This window comes from Plutella xylostella, chromosome 22 (genome assembly GCF_932276165.1).
Source record: "Plutella xylostella chromosome 22, ilPluXylo3.1, whole genome shotgun sequence".
NCBI classification, from domain to species: domain Eukaryota; kingdom Metazoa; phylum Arthropoda; class Insecta; order Lepidoptera; family Plutellidae; genus Plutella; species Plutella xylostella.
The window spans coordinates 118478-142766 of record NC_064002.1 but is presented as its reverse complement, the minus strand read 5'-3'; the positions used below and the strand labels follow the sequence as shown (position 1 = coordinate 142766).

Sequence of the window (24289 nt, the reverse complement as noted above, 5' to 3'; positions counted from 1 at the left end):
CGTTTTGGGCCGCGGAAGGGTGCGTCGCTGCGAGATATTGATGGCTCGTATTCATCATACATAATTTGGGAACACCTGCTGTTTGTAGGATGAGCGGTATCTGTCAAATTAAAACTATTTCTCAAAGTTTGGGCACAGTTTGTTGACTTACGACTATGACCATTTGTGAAAGCTTTAAAATAACTTCTGATTGATAAATGAAAGTGATTATTACTATACGTGATAGTTTGATAAACATATAATAAGTAGGTACACTGAAAAAAATTAACAGCTATAAATAAACAAGCCGCTGCTATTTACAACCGAGTAACTTGCTTCGGAGGGAGCCTGCAAAGTTTGTTGCTAAAATTATACAAGTCAACTTTGTTAACATATGTTGGTAATGTTAACCCAGTAAGTTGCTCAAAAATACGTATACAAGATTGGTTTCTTCTAATCTATTCTCTTAGTAAACTTAACAAACCTATTTTCTATAGTAAATCGAGTTACTTTGTTAAAAATACTCAAGCTTCTTAGTATTACAAATCAATTCAATCTGTAACTGCAACAACTAACTTGGTTGAAGAAATGAACACAACTGTCGCCACAACCAACGGGCTTTGTTGTGTTTAGCAAAGTAATTTAGTAGGCTCAAATATGTCGCTTCGTAAAACTAGACAAGAAGCTTGATAATGATAATCAATTTATTGGGTAGGGACAGCTAATCTACTTGGTTATTTCTACTCAATTCATATTGGTATACGTAGCCAAGTTACTGGGTACTTCCAATCTAATACACTATGTTCTTTCTAGTCAATTAAGATTGGTATATTTAGCCAAGTTACTTTGTATTCTTAGGCGGGTTTACTGGGTAACCATAGCTAAAATACTTTGTTGCAAGTACCATTTTAAACGACACATATCTATTATGCTATATATTTTCAGTATAAGCTTAACTATGACTTTACGTAAAGCCATTATACAAGGTCAGCTCATACTGAAAATATGTAGTTAGATATGTGGTCGTTTAAAATGGTACTTGCAACAAAGTATTTTAGCTATGGTTTCCCAGTAAACCCGCCTAAGAAAAAAAATGAAAGAAAATTATGTACATACGAAATTAGCTTTATTCAGTACACCATATAGTCATTTCAGGTAACAAACTACTCTGTTATAAGAATTAATCTTAAAACTAGTACACAATATCAAGAAACTGTGTTTGTTAATACATTGTTTACATAAAAAAACAAATGACAGTTATTGTAATGTTAGCAAGTTACTTTACATAAATTTATACTTTTAGTTGATTAACCAGAACATAAGATAATAAATATAGAATAAGCTAAGATAATAGGTATGTAATGACCTAACTTTTATACAACCCAATAATACCGTCATATAAACTTTTAAATAGATCTAAATCAAACATAATTCACATTCATCATCGGGAAAATGATCATAAATGCTACACTCTAAACAGTTTTTACACCAAAAAAAATTAAAGTGCAATAAATTCTTTACATATTGTTCGTTTTCTATTATAAAATGTTCTGGTTGAGCTTCATTACAAACCGTCAAAAAATCACACCCAAAACACTTACTAGACAAAATAAAATGTGTCTTAACCCAAGGCCATTTTAAGTATTTCAGTAATTGGAAATGATTTTTAGTTAAAAAATTGTCAATATCTATGATCATCGATATCTTTGATGCGTAGGTCATATCAGGAATATATCGTACCTAATGTAATTTACACATTAAAGTAATATTAGACAATATTTTGCTTGATGAGAAGTAACTTAAGAATACAATTTAAACATCCATGCATCAATGGATTCACCGACAATAATTATAAAAGGTGACAGTGAGCCCATATTATAGAAATTTTGTTAGCTTACTTGTTACCATAGTACAGATATCGGAGTAACTTCTGACATGAAGAATAATACTGGCCGTGGTCTCTGCTTTTGAAGGACGTCAAATCTTTTTTGCTGCGTTCTTCAGCCTTAAGGGTGGTGGACGGTGGTATGAACAGCAAACATGCTATGTTTGATGTCTCCTCTGAACCTGAAATATAGATTATTAGCTATTATTTAGTTTATACCCCTTGTATATTGGTTATCACATAGGTATCATTTAAACTATAGATACTGCCTATGATGCTTAACAAAATTCCGTAAAAAACATAGGTAAGAATGAGAAAACATAGGTATTAGAATTTTTATACGAGTCGGGTAGGGTAGGGGTAGAATAGATAGACGTATTCAAAAGTACTTAAACTAAAGCAGACAAAAAATAAAAATAAACTGAACTCACCAGGACATATCCTTTCGGTTTTTAAGAGCAGCATATTCATTGAAGTATTGAGCTGTGGATAACTCTTTTGAAGCAATTATCCTTGTCTCTGTGGTCTCTTCACACCTTTGTTCTACAGCTGTCCAAGGCCTAAGCGTAATTGTGAAGCCTTAACAGTTTGTCTTCTTTATCTTTCTTATTAGTCCGTCTGGTAAACGAAAGCTTGGAGATAGAGGTGAAGACCTCCGCCTCGGGAGGAGCTTCAACAGACACGTCCGTCACGCGACTATGATTTGGGAGAAATGGCCGAAATCTCAGGCTATGTAGCCGATTCCTTGTTTATTTTTTATCAAGTTACTCGGATATAAATAGTATTCGCCCACTCAATTGTTAATTAATGAGCTGTGCTTATTTACCAATATATAGGTGGCACGGTTACATGCATCATAGTGAGTTATTTAATTTTAACTACGTTGATGTCTAAAATTAAATAAATTACTTCTTATCATTAAATAATAATGTAAGCTTGTCTATTTTTAACCAAACTCCTAACTGAAAATTTTAGCCAACTATGATTATATCCAAAATTAAATAACTTACTTATTATGAAACAATAATGTAAGCTTGTCTATTTTTAACCAAGCTCGGTGTAAACTATAGCCAACTATGATTATGACTAAAATTAAATAACTTACTTACTATGTAATAAATATGTAACTTGTTTAGTTTCAACCGAATATGGTTTTGGTAATTTTTAGTCGAGTTGGTAATTTAGAAATAGACGAGTACTTTGTTAATAATAGCCAAGAATATTTAGCAATACTTGCTTGTACAATATTAGCTAAGCTTAATTGCATAATTTAAATATGTCTTGATTGAATGCAGCTGAATAATTTTTTACCAAGCTAAATTGGTACTTTGCTAAAAATTATTTTTTTCAGTGTAGGTATATCAAATTATTCAATACTAGTAAAAATTTAATAAAAATGTTTCTAGAGTTCTAAAGTACCTGACGGATTTCTATTGTTTTCATCATGAAAATGCTACACTAACTTGCCTGCTTGATAAAATGGTTTCTCAACTGCAGTACATACTCTATTATGTGAAATGTCCTTCGCAGATAATCTCTTTGAAAATTCTCCGAGACGAATGTGTTAACTCAATGACCGAACTAAATCCATTAGTTCTACTGATTCGGTAAATATGAAGACATTATTCGCTGTAAAGTTTGTCTCGAGTCCAGTTTAGCGTCGCCTGAAATAACTTACCTGTCGTGAGTGTTTGCGACACTGTGCACTTCTGCCTAGCTCGGGCAGATTCTCAGTGCCGAGTCCATCTTCCATGATTCCACTTCTTCCCAATTCCAGCATTACCTGATGCTACCTATGTAACCTAATAAATGTATACCCAAATACGCATTCAAAAAAACGGCGAGTACCAAATATACAACGAAAAGCGGGTGGCTCGCTTGGCTTCAGGGTTCGTGAGCATTATTATGTATGTACAATTGTACCTACTCTATTTTATTTAGTTTCAGGAATTCATTATTCATCTAAAATATGTAACAGGTAATCATGTATGGTGAAGATCTTGAGATCATACTACGCTCATTAAAACTCCGTGTAGGCGCAGTGATTACATTGGATTAAATTATTCATATTTACATATTGTTTGTTTTCCAAAACCGTGCGCCGATGATAATGATAATTTATTAGGTAACGCTACCCTTGTTCTCACCTGTAGGCTGCTGCAGGTTGTGAGGCAGATGCGCGAGGCAGGTGCGGCGGCGGCGGCGGCGGCGGCGGCGGTGGCGGCGGCGCGAAGGTTGCCACGGTCAGGCCCCATGCAGGCCGCTGGCTGGTCGAGGGCTGGACGGACGCAGCCCCGGGCAAAGAGCTTGAAAGCCCAAAATTAAGTTGTACGGAGTGCGTGCGGCCGTGGCGTGCGTTCACGCCTGTTAGCAACATTGTGTGACGCGACACTTTACATACTTTGTTATGTTTGCAACTTTTTTTGTGGAATTCGTGAAATTTTTCACTCGCATTCTTTTCTGAAGTTCGGTGATTGTATCCGTTGTTTATGTGTTTCAGTGGTTTATTAGGTTATACGAGACTATGGTTGTTTTTATGATGCTAAGCTTTGTATCTTTCTGCATAATCTTATCGTTTATGTATAATTAATGTACTGCGCTATTCTGCACACGTTCCTAGTTCATTACCTCCCTGCATAGGAATGTCCCATGACGTCACGCGGACCGGTCCGACGCCATCTGTCGTCCGAAAGCGTAACGTATACCTAAATGGCCGTAGGTCGCCGCGGGCGCTGACCGCCTATAAATTTATTGGCCTAATATTGTATGGTATAAATGAGTTGCGGCTGATTAACCTTTAGTTGGGACTCGGACCTGCGCTTGCGCCACTATAGCGAGTGGCATCGGCTGATCATATCTCGCGGCTTGAGGACAACTAGTGCTTAGTTGCAACGGCTTGGCTTACATAAATACCACACCATAACAAATTAATTAATAACCTCATTACGAAATTTCAGTCAGACCTGCCTATTTTATAGACTATAATCACTCCATACCCTAGGTCTACCTAAAAAATACACTGTATCAGTAGATACAGTGCAATTACAGCTTCATATTTTTTTAGGAGTAGGTAGGTGGTAGGTAGTTGGTGTAGGTAGATAGGTTTACCTATGTAAGTACTTTCTTCCAACAAGGTGCTATAACACTATGTTGAAAGTGAACAACTGAACAGTCACGGTCGCGGTTGCTAATCGCATTATTTATAACTGTGTCCCTCTTGATTAATATCGGTGGAAGTATTCGACAGCGGGCTGGAGTCTTCGGCGGCCATCTGCTGTGTCGCGAGGAGCGGCAACTGTCGCGCGACCGGCTATCGGCACATCTACACACACCGATTAATGTATCAGGACTTAGGAGTTGAACCCTAGAGTAATTTCGTTCCTAACAGAATAACGGGCAGTATACTGACAGAGCCAATATGGTGGTGACAAAACTAGGTTCAGAAATGCACCTCCTCACAAAAATTAGTGTAGTACTGGGCTTAGATATTTTGTTTCTTGCAGTGATATAATGCCACAGATCACACATGAATATTTAAACGAGGGTCCACTGCAAGTGTCCGATGCGTCTCGCACCACTCGGCGGCGGGTTCCCTCGTATTTTCCGGTTTTTATTGTTAATCGTGTCATCTCTGCCTCGGTGTCGGTTATCATTTGTTGAAAACTGTCGTTCCGCAGTCCTTTCCCTTACATAATAATAATATGTCTTTAAGTTTATAATTTATTAACAATATATTTAATTATTACTTAGCATCTTCCTGGTTTTAGCTAGGTGCTCCTTGGGTGTTGGGATTAGATGAGGTTTTGACATGTCAGCAGTATTTTGCCCAAAGCATATTTATGATTTTCACTGTAATGTGCACCTGTGTCTTCATAATCTTTCTAATACCTATATTTACCAACTGATGATAGGTAATTAATGGAAATAATTATTGTTTAGGTGTAATGTATTCATCCTGCCAACTTATGAAATAATTAAGAACTTTATATTTAGGATGTATACGCATATTTCTTAAGTATGTACACGTAATAAATAAGTAAAATTATTTTATTTTCAACTGACTACAGCCACTGCGCTACGGTGCTACGGCGTAGCGCGCTACGACCACGACTGAGATTTATCTCCATCATGGTGCCTTTTATTTGATTAATATTTATTCTATTTAAAATATGAAACTAAAAATTAATACTTTATAGTGAAAGTGATCATTAAAATTAAACAGAAGCCTTTTATGATATCGCTAATGAGAAAGGTGAAGACCGTGTCCTCACTGACAACTTTACTTCCATGTCAAGTGACATAAGAGCCGTGGCCGCCCTTATCTACCGTCGACACGGCACGGCGCGTCACGGACAGTGTGCACCTGCCCTTATGCAGTGTCCACCCTCAAATTAAATCATTAGCTTGTTTATTGGTTATTTAACGGCTTGTGTCTACTATTCATTAAGAAAACATCTGATGGATTTTTTCTTGATTTTTTATTGTATCTTGTAAACTCTTAAGAACATATCTGTGATTTAAGTTTGTAAGTAGAACCTCTGTGATATACTTCGTCTGTTTAACAAGTGATTGTAATGTAATTAATAAAAATACTTACGTAACTTTCAGCTCTACTTTGCAAGTCACCAGCTGGAGCGGCGAGGGTGCAGCTGCCGGTGAGCTGGACGTCGTCTCACTTGCGCAATAACATGTGGCAATAGCTACTACTACCAATAACTTACTACAAGTTATTTTTATTTTCTTCTTCAATGTCCTCCTATTGTTGTGTACGGAAATTCCGTAAACAACAGAAAAAGTATGTTAATAACATAAATGAGTCGTAAGCTCCACATACATCAATCATAGAGTAAGGTAATAACAGCCATCACACACACAACCTCGCATTCTACAACTTTCAGCCCCTGGAGGGTTACTGTACATTGACAAAAACGAACCACGACTCTTATGGCTGTATTAAAGGAACCGGTGCATTTAATACACAAAAACGTCCAATAAAGAGCTGTGGTTAGCACAGCAGCGTTCTGAAACTTCGTTTTTCATGTAGAGTTCAATGTAGAGTGAACCCCTTGGACTGTAAACTGTAACATAATAATTAAGAATACCCCCCTCACTGAAACATGTTCCTTTATCCTGACCTCGCTTCAAGCCATAAATTATGTGACACACATACGTACTACGGCGTACTACTACAATTAGTGGCCACATATATTACGAACAAGCATACTAAAGTTGGAGCTTTCCTAATAAATAATTATTATTTCAGTCGTAACTTAATGTAAACGCTTAGCTTAGCTTTAGTCCTTATTTAATGGAATTTTTATTTATTCTTTATGGCTACTGGGGGGATACAAACGAACTATATACATGCTTTTTATGGCTCCGTATAAAACGAAACCGTTGTTTCTTCATGACTGTCTGTCCGTCCGTATATCGAAATATTATTGAGTTGAATAGTATGTCGATTGGTTGCTACTGGACCCTTTAGTCGAGTCCAGATCTCACATGGCCCTTTACATCTTAAAATTTCTTAAATCTCTCTTGTGAGTCGTGTTTCTGTTATTAGAGAAAATTATTAGGCTAACATCAACCAACAATTATAACAGTTGACGTATTGCCGTAGTGCAATTTGCCGCGGCCGCAGCGCCCGTATGTTCCGAGTTATGTGACGTAGATATAGCCACGCTCGTGTGTGTCAAGTGGTATGTGTTGTGACCCATTTGTGTAGTATATTACCTGTTGTAGTGGTAGTGTGAAGGCAGTGCAGCGACTGTAGTGCACTGTAGTCATGGCTTCTCTTATTGAGAGTGTCTTCGTGAAATATGCTGCTTTGATGATATTGCATATCCCGCGATAAAAGTGTTTCCCCCTAATAGATTAAACCGCTTAAGGATTAAACAGTTCACCTACATACATTATAATTACATAATAGAAATTAAATTATTAAAGTAAATAGAACAAGTTTGGTTGAAATCTAGCTCTATTTGTTTATTTAATGTTGAAATTCTTAATTTCAGCTATAGATGGTAATTCTAAACACACTCGTTTGTAGTGTTAACGTGAATGAGTAAAAGTTCTGTCACTTTCAGCATTTTATATCGACACTAATCGACAGTGCACACATAATTTCAGTTCATCATAATTTTAAATAGGCAATTATCGCTTATAAATTGTAGCAATATTGTTAGTAAGTATACCAAACCAGAACATGGCATTGTAGTTTATTAGGTATTTGAATACTGTATGTCCCGAATGATAATGATAACTAGTCTGGTACTGCACACGGGGACACGCGTGGCTCCACCCAGCGTCTGTCAACTTACTTTCAATTTCAATTGACAACATTAAATTGATCGATTTCAATTTCAATTAATAGCTTACTTTGAATTGCACTAGCACTACCGACCGCTAAATGGAGCGTTTATACTAACTTGTTTGATTCATGGATTTAATGATAATATTTAATGAGTACTTAAAACAAACCAATAAATTTATATAGGGTTCCTGAAGCAATAAAATTGAATAATTTTCCTTTCATCATATAAAATACAACGTCTAATTTACTAAAGAAAAGTTATTATAAATCAACGCTTGTAATGAAACATAAATCTATCGGACATATGCAAATAAATATATAAGAAAAACTATAATTGATTCCTCATCATTCGAGTGGGTCCGAGTCGATTATCTCCACATAATCGAGTCCCGTTAGTATCGGCCGCGGAGCTGCCGAGGAACTCCGCTCAATGGAGCAGAATGCTTTATAACTCGTTTATTTGCATCCACTAACAATGTCATTATGTAAATCGTAAACTTCACAATTCAATCAATGGAGATCGAGAGTGAATCGGCCGACGTATGATCGGCTCATTATGATCCACATTCGAGCCATCACGAGACTTAATCGAACTCGGATGTGCTGCCGACTACTTGTCTTTGTATTAGTTACAAGCTATAGAAGCGACCAGCGCCGGTGGTGCCGCCATTAAAATGTTATTTAATTTATGAATTTAGTGCAGTATATTTAAAATTGTTACAGAATAGGAATTATAAGTTTAAGAATTAGATATACTTGCGTTCATTCATTGTTTTTTGCCATGAATTTGGATGTGATATAAATTATGTCTAAAACATAATAGTAGATCGCGATAAATTTGCAGGTTTGTATGAAGATACAATGGAACAAAAAGTTTATGTGAACAAATGCTTACATACCTCTACCCATACTCTGTCTGTCTACATTAAAGTTTATGTGTCTTTATACAATAATCATGAACAATAATTATGATCGTAATTAATTTGTGGTAGTCTCTATGATTACAAAGTCAAGGTCGGACTTGAAATAAATTAACTTTTATAAACTTTTCTTCACATAACGTAATTTACCCGAACCCATATTGTTCATAATATTATTGAGAAATAATTTATACAGGTGATATTTTTTATCACTGAACTTTTCATGAGCAGGTGACACTCTTCAACAACAGCTGATTTATAGAACAAGATGGACTTGGTACCAAATCAGATTTTTGTACCTATATACATACCTCGACTCCGCTCACACATGTAAGTACTTACAACACAACCTTGAATTTAATTTCTCTATTCGTCCACGGCAAATTCCTATGCATATTTACATAAAAGAATGCTTTGTTCCATCGCTCCATTTCGCCCCGTCTACTCCGGAGCTGTAGTCGACACAAGCCTGGATGTCACATAATTCAGCGTCTGGACATCGTGGTCCTTCGTGCCCGGAGACAGGGTGCGTAGTCGCGCGGCGCGGAGGCGCCTCGGAGCAGCAGGAAGCTATTATTCTGGCGGCCAGACGGTTTCAATTATCAATCAGTCATTTTAGTTCCTGCTCTCTGGCACCAGCACTCCTGCTGCATAGTAATTGCGAGTGTTAGACGAGCCTAGGGCCTCCTCTACGAACACTGTGTCGATCGGCTTATCGGCTTTACAATTATTAAAATATATAAAAATATAACTAGGTAAGTATATGGTCCTAAATTATATTCGGACTAAATTAAAACCTGACGAACTGAGCAGCAAAACCAAATCTTATGCCTCTAACATGCATCATAGATCTGAAAACAGCCAGTTTAGACGCACTTGTATAAAATGAAAAACAAAATATTCCATTGGCACCCCTACATCTGCATTGATTTGTTCTATGGCACCAGTTTAAACTCTGGCTATTGCTATTACTCAGGTACATGTCATCCCTAAATACAATAGGCAGCTACTTCCCATGTAGTATCGATTGTGTAGTAACGAGGCTGCCAGGCAGTCACTATGCAATTTGAGCGTCTGGTATCTGTCTGCTGCTGCAATACTCCGCAATATTGATCAATTGTCCAATAAAACCGTTTGCCCGATCATTGCACACGTCAAGAACAATTTGTATTTGACAGCGAATATGAATGAAACGAATAGTCTGGAGTTAACGTTCCCGAGATCGCGGCGCGCGCCATCTAGCGCCGGGTGGCGGAAATTTAAACTAGAGTCTACTGTAAAAATTTCAAACCTTAAATTTAAGGAATGCTCACCTTTCGGCCATGATACTCATAATGGTTAAAAATATAATGCGAATGTTTGACTGATGATAATAGTATAAAGTAAAGTGCAAACTTACCTACTTACATTACATACGTATAAATATTCACATGATCATAATGTTAACATTTGAAAAAAAATATGACGTTCAGCGATTTGTAACTATTCAGGCTGATACTGATACCTTCAGCATCGTACGACCATCGACACAATAAGCAATCAAAATCCTAAAAGGTTATATTAATTTATGTCAACAGAAAGGTTCTCAGATTGATACAAGTTATGTCATATTCATTTATGAGATACCTAAGCAATAAGTACTAGGTATTTGGATTGTTACTTGCTTATATTATTATGTGATGGTGGCTCGCTATCAGCCTGTCGTTATACTTTGTAAAATATAGCTTGAACCCTATGACAGCAGGGAATGCCACGTTTATTTACCTGGCATAAGGATCTGTCAACTGTGGTATATTTTACACAGTATATAGGTAGTGGAGCTAGGTGCAGCGGGCGGGTGCCGGCGGTCACCATGCGACGTCGCTGCCGTGCGCCGCCGCGGCTCCCACGCGGGGTCAAGGCGCCATCGCATCGCCAGCTCCACTCTACCCAGAACCACCAGCAATTCACACCTGCACCTTAACCCAACGAGATAACGCCCATAATAAAGAACGTAAAGACCCTAGTTGCCTGGCGGAGTTATTAGAAAAGATGCGGTAATTATAAAGTGACTATCAACACGATATCTATGGTGTTTTGTTTATGTACCAGGTACCTAGGTAGTTTGCTAATTATTTTCCTTGCTGTAAGGTACGTAACTAAAGGTTTAACAATAGAAACAAGGCATAAATAACATCCAAAAATGTTATGATCCATAAAAACTACTATAAGATTATGTCAAAATTCATCAAAACTGCATATTTATAACCTATTATTTATAAGTGCATTTAGTTTCTTATAGCTTGTATACAGGTGGTGATAAGTATACCTAGGTACCAACTACCAAATGTAGTATTTCTGATGTTGCTTGTTCACTCACGTGCAATGAAAAAGTTACACCTGCCATTGACGTTCCATTGTCACTGGAACTTTTTCATTGCTCGTCAATGTATAATCAGTTGTCAATGATGTGAGTTGCCGCGGGTCAACTCGGCACGACTCCTGCCCTAGTATTGTAAATGGGTGTCAATTGAAATTATTGGGTCATTTCTACACTTAGAGGTGTAAGTCTTCATTTATTGCAAACGAATTGTGTGATTATCGCTCTACATTATATTATAAGCAAAGAAAAATATTAAAAGCCGATAAAAATTATTTAGTACCTACTTGATACACTTCTGAGGGTGATTGTGGTTAAGGTGGACAGCCCAAAGATAAAGCACAAGATTTCCTTACTCATTTTCAAATTTACTGTGTAACACACAGAATGATATGCAAATGATTTTATAAATTTTATTTTTAATATTTTTCAATAAACTAGTAGGTACATATTTAACGTTATATTTTTATTGTTTTGTTAAGTAAGACTTTAATATAGTAGGTACTTAGTTTAGTTTTAAAGCTTAAAATATATGCCTACGCAATTACTTTGCAAGCTAGCTCGAGCAAAGACTCGACGACTTCCAGCCACCCGAACAAGCCGGGTTCCGAAAAGGCTATAGTACCATAGATCACATACACACGCTTCGGCAGGTTATACAGAAGACCGAGGAGTATAATCTACCTTTATGTCTAGCGTTTGTGGACTATGAGAAAGCCTTTGATTCTATTGAGCTCTGGGCGATGCTTCAATCCCTTCAGCGGTGCCATATAGACTATCGCTATATCGAGGTGTTGAGATATATGTACAATGCTGCCACAATGTCAGTTCGATTACACGAACATAGCACAAAACCGATCCAGTTGCAAAGGGGTGTGAGACAGGGAGATGTTATTTCTCCGAAACTGTTCACCTGTGCACTGGAAGATGTTTTTAAGCTTGTAGAGTGGAAAAGACTGGGCATTAACGTCAATGGCGAATATATCTCTCATCTACGATTTGCTGATGACATAGTTATTATGGCGGAAACGCTGGAGGAGTTAGGCGAAATGCTCACAGACCTCAATGATGCCTCTAAACAAGTTGGGCTGAAAATGAACATGGACAAGACAAAGGTCATGTCGAACGAACATGTTTCATCATCGCCCGTAACTGTAGGAGGTGTCACCATCGAAGTTGTTGATCAGTATCCCTACCTAGGACAAGTGATCCGATTAGGAAAATCCAACTTCGATAAAGAGGTAGCTCGTAGAATCCAACTCGGATGGGCAGCGTTCGGGAAATTACGACACATCTTCACTGAAAACATACCTCAGTGTCTGAAAACAAAAGTTTTCAATCAGTGCGTGTTGCCAGTGATGACTTACGGAGCCGAGACGTGGTGCTTCACCAAAGGGCTTATCCACAAGCTCAGAGTTGCTCAGCGTGCTATGGAAAGGGCTATGTTAGGCGTGTCCCTGCGAGATAGGATTCGTAATGAAGAAATCCGCAGGAGAACTAAAGTTACCGACATAGCCAAAAGGATTAGCACGCTGAAGTGGCAATGGGCTGGCCACGTAGCCCGCAGAGCCGACGACCGCTGGAGTAGAAAGGTTCTGGAGTGGAGACCCCGTGTCGGCAAACGGCGTGTCGGTCGCCCCCCAACCCGTTGGTCTGATGATCTGCGGAAGGTAGCGGGAAGCCGCTGGATGCAGATGGCGGGTGACCGTTTGGGGTGGCGATCGTTAGGAGAGGCCTATGTCCAACAGTGGACTACGGAAGGCTGAGAGAGAGAGAGAGAGAGCAATTACTTTGATTAAATGTTGAAATGGCTTTAGGCATAGAAACTCGTTGATGTTTAGCCAGTCGCTTACCGCCGATAGTCTCACACTGCGCGAGGACGTTGTGTTTCACTTATCTACCGCGGTGGTAGCTGCTCCGTACTCTGTGTAATTAACGTAAAAAACTCCGCCGATAGTTGATTCCTCTGTAATTGCCCGCTTCATGATTAAACAGGCCGGTTCTTATCGCGTTTGCACTCGGCCTACAACTCACTAATACGTTGTGATTGTTTTTGTAATAGACAAGCGTTCATTTGTTACCTACTTCTTGCCTGGTACCCACCTACATGCTGTTAACTTTAGATGATACCTAATTTAATAGACATGAAAGATTTATAACTAAGCTTGTATTTTTTTCTAAAAATTTAACTAAAAAAGAACGTAATTTCTACGATAAGTTTAGTACGAAAGTGTGCGCGAGAGGGCTAGTCACGGATAGTTATGGATGTAGGTACGTATAAAACAAAAATTGCTCAGGGGACTACCTGTGACTAATGCAGTATGCGTTGATTATAAATAAAACCAAAAAATATACTTACAAAAATGATTTATTGTTGTCAATGTTTAACTCTATTTCGTAAGTTTAGGTTGGTGTCCTATAACTGTATGATACACATTATACTAGACTGAAAATAACTATAATTTACATCTACAATGCCGTCTGTAAGCATCTCAGGTCGTAGAGTTTTAGCATAACATAAATACCGTACTAGAACTTTACTTAAGGTTTCAGTTTAACAAAATAGAGGCATTTGAGTTACTTTTCACACTTCATTGGTTGTTGTTTTTTCAAAACAATGTCGTAAAACAAAATTATACGAAATAAAAAGATAGTAGGTAGATGTGTGGCGGAGCGGCGGACCGCTCGCGGCGCTGTGACGAGCCTATAAATTTAATCCAACATGCGCGCGCCGATAACCGTGGCCTCCGCCGCACCTGCCGCTGCATGCTTTTTAAATACATATTTTACGGCCAAAACGCAGAAAAACCGACAGCCACACTAAGTTCTCTGGGAAAGATTCGGTCGGTCCTCAACAAAAAACGTCTGTCTGTCTCTATGCAGAAGTAGGTTGCGGTAAAACACTCGGTACCACGGAAACGTCACTGTCAGCGACCCGGCCGGAGCCGGCAGCTCTACACGAAGGCCGCGGCTCTACATGACGCTGGAAAACTAATGTTCAGCCTTGACGAAAACTAGGCAACAAATACACCGTCGACTATTTGTTATGTCTTTGTCCTACCTGATAAATGTTTCCGTCATTACGTCTGGTTAGTTTTATCATAGTAAATTACTGCTAAGTCGATAATGAAATAAGTGAGTCTGTTTTACCCTAATTCCTGGTGCTGTATTATATATCAGAATTAGGTATATATTTTACTTATTTTTAACAAAAGAAATAGAGGTACTAGATTCATTCATTGTACTTAAATGATTTTGTAGCAGTGAACCCGCGGTGCAAGTTGCTATGCTATATTACGGGACGTTTCACTACAACGCTTCATTAGAGTGTAGGAATGCGACCGGCGGCGGGCGACGCGCCGCGACGCGCCACGACGACGGCGCGGGACCCGCACTACGACGCACATTGCACGATCACTTTTTGCGCGATATGTCGCAAAAACTCACTCACTTCTTGTGTTGTAGAGAAAGCAACGACAGGACATTTCACGTGATAAGTGAATTCAGCTGAACAAAAACGAGTATATCACATGAAAGTTGAATATTGATATTTTCGTGTAAATGAATTATTTAGCAGCCTTCAAAAGGTAGATGGCACCCAAAAAACTTAAGACATATCAACCAACAATCGTTGTTTTTTCTTCGTTGATATATCAGCGACATTGATCGTGTATCATTCAACTTAATTTTAAAAAAACAAATTGATTTTATACCTATACAGCTCTAAATATGTTTATGTGGCAAATACTGAACACTATAATACTATGTTACAATGATTGCTAGATAGTAATATTTTATATTTATTATAGTTTTTGAGTATTTCCTGTAATTAAATTGTATTGCAGGTAGTACCTTTTTACTTTCTGTGAATATTATGTGTATTACCGTATATATATTTATTGTATTATAATATAATCCAAAATAATAATAAAGTTTAATTTTAAACTTTTTAAAATAATAAAAGTACGAGTCATTGTTATCAACTGCAACAGTCTTTAATACCAATAATAATTATAGTTTACAGAATTTAACAATTCGTCTATTGTAGTACCATCTATATCTACCTATAATATATTTGTTGCATAAGATATATTTACATTTATCTACAAGTTATAAAAAAATATCTCACTTTATTAATAAACTAGGCATTCGAAACACATTCGAAGTTTTATAATTTACGATCTTATTACAATTTAAACCCTGAGTCTACTTACATGCGTACACACACCAACATCATATCAATTAACCCTTAGAATGTTATTAAATATCTGAACGTTTTTTTATTAATTCTACCTGAGCATGAGCAAGTTCGCGGAACCGACGGCTCTGAGGCGGCGGCGTGGCTCGTAGGCCTACCGGGCCGCTGACAGTGAGCGGTGACTGACTAACATTGCAAAACATATTATTTATATTGTTATGATTTTTATTGGCGTTACATTTAAATCTGGACAAATACACATTGGTATAAGTAATGTGATCATTGCAATGGTGGCTTTATACTAAAACAAAAACAAATAAAATGAATTGAAATGATAAGTAAAACCATTTAAAATAAAATGCAGAAGGCATCTCTCGCGAGATCAAATCATTTGTGATTGTGACGATGTTTTGGTTTCTACCTGCTCCTAGTGCCCCGAGGTTCATAAATTCAACAAATAATACAAAACACATACAGCAGACACATTTTTTGTTTTGATTCTGACCTATTTATTTTACGATGTTTAAAAAGGAAAATACCGTAGTAAATTTGATAAACTGCGATCTAATTTGGTATATCTGGTTTCTATTTGAGAAATAGCAATAGCACAAGTGCTGAAAAAACTATATGAAAACAATAATGTTGTATTAAATACAATTTATTACGTGCACTGTGATAAAAATATTGTTTCTTACACTTATATCATAAATATTAACATTTTGAGCTTTATGATTAGTTTCCCGAGGGAAAATATTTGGAATAAACAAAAAACAGTCCATTTGACGCATTTGCGATTTAAATTAGCATTTGGTATATACAGGTGGGCCATCACCATCTCTGTGACATTAGCCTCAATCTTGTATGGATCGCTCTCGAGGAACGAAATGTATGGCAATGTTGCAGGACATCAATAAAAGTCATTTCCATATTTCAATTTCTATAAAGAACTTTTTTAATATATATCATCATCATATACGTTGTAGGTACATTATTTTATATAGAAAAAATACCTATTTTTACAAGTATTAAGTACCAAGGTTGGCCACAAATACATACAAACGAAAAAACAACAAAACAAGTAAAAAACAGGAATAAAACCATTTTGGCATCGTGTCTGCATTCTTTTAATAATATTTTTAATAAATTATGTGTCGGACATACGTTTGTTTGACGCGGCTGGCAGATAGAGATACAGAGTGAGTCGCGGTGAGCGCGCGGCGGGGCTGGGGCCCGCAGCGCCCCGCGGGCCGGCCCGGGCGCGGCGGTGGCCCGGACGGGTGGCCCGGACGGGTCCGCCCGGGGCACCGCCGGCCCGGCCAGCCGCGGGCCGCTAACAACAACGGACGGGCCGCAGCGGCCGCGCGCTCACCCTGGTCGCATCGACAGCGCCGGGCAGATTCAAACACTTAAATTTAAATAAAAATTGCACCTATTGACTCACTCGTATTATGTTACAAAACGAAGCATCGACCCGATTCATATTTTTTACTCTCATCCTCATCACTAATCATAAATTTACAGTAATAGCAACAATTTAAATTTAATCCACACCACAATGACTCCCTACAGACAGGTAGGCATGTATGAACATCGTTAATTTATAATATCTATAAATAAATTCGATGAAATCGTCCTTTACAAAATGAATGGCGTACAGGGGTGCGGGCTGCGGCCGCTAGCCGCGGGTACTCACCGAGCCGGAGACGCGCAGCCCGCAGCCTCGCCCGTCTCGCCGGGTTCCTCTTCGTCTTTAAGCTCTTATTTATCAATTAGACTATCTAGCTAAACAATATATCCGTGCAACTGAAACTCATCACTCGGAACCACTGACCGCGGGGACGACGCGGCGCGACGCGACTGACGCGGCGAGGCGCGGCGTCCGCCCGGCCGCACGAATGCCGCGGCGGACTTTACGTAAAATATAAACGATTACTGGCTTCGATCTTAAACATTACTCACATAATTAATTAATGACTTCACTGGGACCGGATCGTCGGTCGCGCGACGAAATTAAAGAACAACTTAAACTTAGAATCGTCTGAGGTCCACTCGTCACACGTCGCTCGGCACAGTCTATGTACAGGTGGGAACGGCGGTATGTACAGCGGCTATGTACAGTGGCGCGGGCGGGCGCTAGTGCGGCTCGTAGTAGCGCGGCGGCTGCGCCCACCCGGCGAACTGTTAGTGCGCGGCCAGCGAGTGCGCGCCGGGCAGCGCGTGCTGCGGGGACAGCCCGGGCGGCGAGTGCTGCAGCGGCGAGCCGTGCACGTCGTGGCCGTAGTGGCCGTGCATGCCGCCGTCCATCATGTCGCCGCCCAGCGTGTTGGGCGGCGTCATGCGCTTCTCCTTCTGCCGCCGGTTGCAGAACCACACGCGCACCACCTCCTTCTCCAGCTGCAGGCTGTCGGCCAGCGACGTGATCTCCTGCGCCGACGGCTTGGGCTGCTTGTGGAAGTGCTGCTCGAGCGCGCCCTTCACCGACACCTCGATGGACGTGCGCTTCTTGCGCTTGCGGCCCTGCGCGGCGATCTTGTCGATGCTCGTGGGGCTGCCCGTCGTCGAGTCCGCCTCCTCGAGCCACTTCTGCAGCAGCGGTTTCAACTTGCACATGTTCTTGAAACTGAGCTGGAGCGCCTCGAACCTGCATATCGTGGTCTGCGAGAACACATTCCCGTAGAGCGTGCCGAGCGCGAGCCCCACGTCGGCCTGCGTGAAGCCCAGCTTGATGCGGCGCTGCTTGAACTGCTTGGCGAAGGCCTCCAGGTCGTCGCTGGTGGGCGTGTCCTCCTCGGGCGCGTCGCGCTCCAGGTGGTGGTGGTGCAGCGCGTGGTGCGGGCTGGGCTGCATGTGCTCGCGCAGCATGTGGTGCTGGTGCACGGGCACGGGGTAGCCGGCGTGCAGCGCCACGGGCGAGCCGGCGCCGTAGTGCGAGGAGACCACGGGCGCGTGCCAGCCGTGCGCGCCGTGGCCGTGCAGGCGCGGGTCGTGCTGCGGCGGCTTCACGTCGGGCGGCGCGTGCGCGTGGTGCGAGTGCATGGCCCAGGGGTCGCCGCCGCCGGGGGGCAGCGAGGCCCAGGGGTTGAGCACGGGCGCGCCGGGCGAGGGCGAGCCGCCCGCCTGCAGGTGGTGCTGGTACTTCATGTCGGCCGGCTCGGCGGAGCGCGGCGACGCGGCGTGGTACCCGCCCAGGTTGCCGAGGTCCAGCTCGCCGGGCATGTACGTGGTCGCCGCCATGGCGCCGTACCTCAGGTCCACGGTGGACGGCGTCTTGCCGGCTCGAAGGCTCTCGAGCCTTCAACTGGCGCCTTTGTTCGCGAAAACTGCGCGTGTATCGCGCTGCACTGCGGTAGCGGCGGAGGCCACCTCACATCACCGGTCGTCGGAGCGCGGAGCGACATGCGCGTGTTCGCGCGGCGGCAGCTCTCAGCGGACTGCGGTGGCTCGCGCAGTCGCGGCGCGCCCGCCGGCGGCCCCGCCCTGCGCCCCCCGCGCCGCGCCCCGCGCCCCGCGCGCCGCCCGCTAATGACGGTGTAATTACTGCGCCCCGCCCTACCCCGCGCCCCGCGCCCCGCGCCCGCTGGAGGTGGCTCGCGTTTCAGCGCGGACGAGCGAAGCTCACTACCGACGGCCTGTAGCGCCATGTTCACTGCTTACTTGCACTTACACATGATGAAACTTTGTTTCTATTGAAGAAATGTTCAAGTTTTAGATAGATATTTGGGTACTTTGTTTTTACCTTATTTACAAAATAGAAAAGTAAATATCATATTGGGAAATAAATACTTATACTTACTTATGATATTTAATTTTTGTGCAATATAATTTAAAAAGCTTATACTTATACTGGATATATTTTCAAGATAGTTTTTCTTATTCTTATAAGATTTTTTCAACCAGTAAAATACATTATTAAGTAATACCTTTTATCTATGATTGTTATAAAATTAATTTAAAAAAAAATATGAACATTAAATTTTAATTTTTTTTTAACTGTGTTTAGACTTTAGGCACATAAATATAAAAATATGTATCTAACTAGACAGTTAATAAATTTATTAATGTAGGTACATAACTTAGATTAATATTTTATTTTATTAGGTTAGGTCATAGAAAAATAAAATAATCTTATGGGGTTCTACCTACCAACTTAAAATTGTGTTGTCATTATTTAACATTTTATACTTGGTAGGTATTTTATTATCGCAATTTGATTAGGCACCTACATAGGTAACTACTCAGTCTACTCACCTTATTATAATTTAGTATCAACTTCGTAAACATACCTATTGTGTAGCTAGGGTTAGATGGTTAAATATATTTTTTTAAATAAGTACCTACTAAGAAATAATAAAACTAATTTACCTTATTTTGCGTTCCATTTTCATTCCATTTATTCTCCTGCTATTTTTTTTTGTTTAATTAGGTACTTACACAAACTTATTTTTTTATATTTCTAGTTAGTTGTTTAGTATCAATTAACTCAGCGCAAAATTTTTGGATATCGGACTTTGTGAGCTAGATCGATTAATAAACTAAATGTAAGGAGAGAATCTTGCTATATCTACAATTTACCATCAAGCCGTTTTTTAAGACACGTCGCGTCGTTACCGTACTAATGCAGCTGTTTGTAGTGTACGCAGAAAAAATAACATAAATTTAATAATAATAATAATAATAATAATAATAATATGTGGGGACATCTCACACACGGCCATCCGACCCCAAGCTAGGTAGAACCTGTGTTATGGGTATCGGACAGCTGATATATCTACACAAATACATAGATAGATAGATACTAAATATAAATATCAACACCCAAGACCCGAGAACAAATATCTGTGTTTAAACAAATATCTGCCCCAGCCGGGAATCGAACCCGGGACCTTCGGCTCAGTAGTCAGGGTCACTAACCACTACGCCATTCGGTCGTCAAATTTAAATTAATATTTTTTTTATTGAAACATCAATAATTGGGGCATGGCCAAAATTAGTACTACTTACCCTACAATACTTAATATTTTTAAAGAGAAATAAAAATGTAATCATATAAGTTATTTAAATTGCAAAATCGTGCCAAATCAACTTTTAAACGACGCAATTATTATGCATAATATTTAAGTACATTATATCATTTAAAATTAATTTAAATATTTTCGTTAAGAACTAAAAATAAAGCATTAATGTGTAAGTTCGTAAAATGCACAGCAGCAGGCATCATCCAATGCCTAGCACATTTTATAGCAATCTGAGGGATGAGACACAGATTTTTTTTTTATTTATTTATTAGGAAAACAAACTAAACTTTTGGTAGCGGAGGCCAAGATGCACTTTGGGTCAACGAGCCATCCAGAGTGAGTGAGTAAACTAATTTACAAATTGCAAATAAGATAGCAAAATTTTTATGTTATAAAAGATTCCACCTCTAAGAAAAACAATCCACATATTATAGCTACCTGAAAGCCTTTGTCAAGCAGTGTAGATTATGAAGTATCGTAGCTTCGTTTTATTAAATAAAAAAAGGGGAATTATAAAACGAGCGAACAAAAAAAAACTTTGCGACTGATGATGACATATTGTTTTAATAACTTGAGCGGTATGAATTTGAGTAAGCGAAAAATTAACTAAACTGACGACGAATATTGATTTATAATAAAATCCAGAACGAGCTTACAAAAAGTGGATTGTGATATATCCATTTCAGATATTAAAATTTTATCCGAGCGACTTAATTACTAAGTGAGCGACTGGAATTACTAAGTGAGCGACTGGAAATACAGAGAGGGCAACTTCAATATTAAGCGACGAATCGTTGCAGTCTTGTGAGTTGTAGTACGGCTCCTGATACCTATCAATGTTTCTTACTATTAATAAGAAGTTTTTTTTAGTTGACTGAAGCGTCTTATTTTATTTTTTGTTCATTTGATTGAAATAAATGCATGCATATTACTTTAATTTTACGGAGTACATTGTTTTATTTAATTACCCTTATATTTCAATAATAAAATTTCTCAACTAGTTAATAGAATATTGTTTCTTCAAATAGTTATTTCATATTATTTTTATTTTTTAAATGTGAGCTCATTATACGCAGAGTATCATCTGCTCATTAGTGTATTTTTCAAAGTGGTTTTTGTATTCGAAACACTTCATTTAAGATAAAATGCCGCTCAGTATAAAAAATACATTTGCCAAATATTGAAAAAAATGCAGGACGTAACGTTGACACTCAAACAAATATTAGGTCGCACAAATATTATGAAGCTGCTCATTTTGTATTTTAAGTAACTCAAATTAATGTTTGTAAGTTGCTGTTCTGTTGATTTCTCGTCACTCGCAGTCAGTCGCTCACTTAGTAATTCTATAACCCAAATTAATTAATTTTGACACTTAGAACTGTAATTTACAGTCACTCGTTTTATTGCTACCCATAAAAAAATATCTACCTAGTACCTAGCTACCTAATGATTTAGAAGGAAAGTGTTCTGTGAAAAGTGGCGAAGTTAGGTCTGCAGATATCTATGAAAGTTGTAAACTCCACAAGTCCCAGAATTACTTTGATTTAATATTAAAGTTTAAATAAATATACTTAACATAAATAATTAATAACAAAGTTTGTATTTACAGAAAAGAAAAGTAGGATCATATTTATTTATTAAAATGACGCAAGTAGCGCTATCTAGTATTGAATATTGGAACTAAACAACATTTAGATGGAAATGAAATGCAAATCTTATGTAAAATACTATTTGTTGTGATCGTTAATTGAATCTTTTAAACTTTTATTATTCAGTAACAGTTACGTGTTAAGGTTTTATAAAATTGAAAGTAAGTAGGGTACTTAGCGGGTTTTGAGATTCACATCTATTATAATATTATTACATTTCAGGTTCAATTTAGTTTGATAAGTATAATTGGAATATAATTAGTTTATTATAATTTAGAATATACTAATATTAATCATTTATGTTATTTGGATAAACAAATTTCGTTCATAATGTTTTCAAGAATATCTGGTGGTGACATCTAGCGTCGGGTAGCAAAACTAAAAACAACAAACTAAATAATTTTGAGTAAGCAATAATAATTTTAAATATGAGATGATGTTAAGACGCCTCCTGACCGGATTTCCTGAGCCTGGTGTCCGGTGGCTGCGTGAGGCGGGCGGGGACGCAGTGCGGGGCTCCCCGGCCGGCGGGACCTCGGCTAGTCCTGGCGATGGTGTGACTGATGATGTTTCGACTTTATCTATTCATACTTATCTATTTGGAATATTATAATAATTTAAAAGTAAAATTTTTGATTTTCCAATACATTAGTAGGTATATTATAAGGTAGGTTTATTATAAGCATTTAGTAGCCGCTGCTATTATGCCTACATTGTAAATTTTTCCCATTTTTTATCGAATATAAAAAAATATAACAAGGAAAAACTGTTTGTGGTAAGTAGGTAATTAGATATATTTGCGCATTTTCATGCCTAGGTACTTAGACCTATACGCGGGCATGTACACTGTACAGTGATGCTGTAAAAAAACATCGATCGTATGCTCGTAAATATGACTATGATATGAAATTCAGCGAATAGTTGACTGTGTTGAGGCCGTGGAAGTAATAATAAATACCGACTACACTTCCAAAGTTGAGGCTGACTGATGACTGTGAGCCCAGGATGAGTTTCTTACAGAATCACCGGCGGACTATTGCATGTACCTGCCTCGCATGCATCCTCGGCCGTATAAGGAACCAGCCATAAAGCCATCTTTATCTGATGTAGTCATGCTACACCTCTAAAAATAATAATTTTCTAGTAAGAAAATATATTGAATAAGATGGTAAATCTGTGAGATAATATTCAATTGCGCGGGGCGGGCGCGGATTGGTTCCGGCGCGGGCACGACGTGCCAGCGCAAGGGATACGAGGTCACTCTCACATTACAAAAAATATAGGTACGAAAGAGAGCTGTCATGCAACCGCTACGTTTAATACATAATATAATACATACCTACTCGTTTCATGAGTTAGCGTTGTGGTTACCGCCACCGAAAGCTTTGAAACCTCGTTTTCCTAAGCTGACCCACCTCTGACCCACACCTAGAGTGACCTCCTCAGCGTGAATTGATACAAAACGTGTAGGTGTTGCCTATAATATCACTTTAGAAAATACTTATTTTTTGTCTTCATTTAAATGAAAACTAATACACTTTTCTAGCGCTACTAACTGAAATTTTGGGAATATATCATCATCATCATCATCAGGTCCTGGGATCTCTAATCAGGGACATAGAGGTCGAAGTGTAGATTGGGAATTTATGGTAGCAGAAATATTGAATAAATCAAATATCTGATATTTTTTTCATCAATGTATGTCATTGATACAGGGTGTTGCAAAAACAGTATACTAAGCCGAAACCTACATGTGCAGCATGTTATACCTATCTAAGCCTGAAAATGAAAGCGTTTGTCAGAATTTCAAAATGCTGATAAACCCATGATATTATTATTATAGCACTTTCTTATTGAATTTTTATCTGCCTAATCCTTTTCTGGGGTATCCAATAAGACTGCGTAGTTTCAATATAAAATGTAGTAAATTATCGAATTGGTAACGCAAAAAAACTTTTAATAGATAATAGG

The 24289-nt window shown here is 38.9% G+C and overlaps 1 protein-coding gene across 1 annotated transcript; it reads right to left on the bottom strand.

Annotated features, from left to right (window-relative positions):
* Positions 1 to 15426: 15426 nt before the first annotated feature.
* Positions 15427 to 19108, bottom strand: LOC119694939 (silk gland factor 3). Its single transcript, XM_038122619.2, has one exon. It carries the CDS (start codon positions 18886 to 18888, stop codon positions 17836 to 17838), a length of 1053 nt encoding a protein of 350 aa, XP_037978547.1. The 5' UTR covers positions 18889 to 19108; the 3' UTR covers positions 15427 to 17835.
* Positions 19109 to 24289: the final 5181 nt, after the last annotated feature.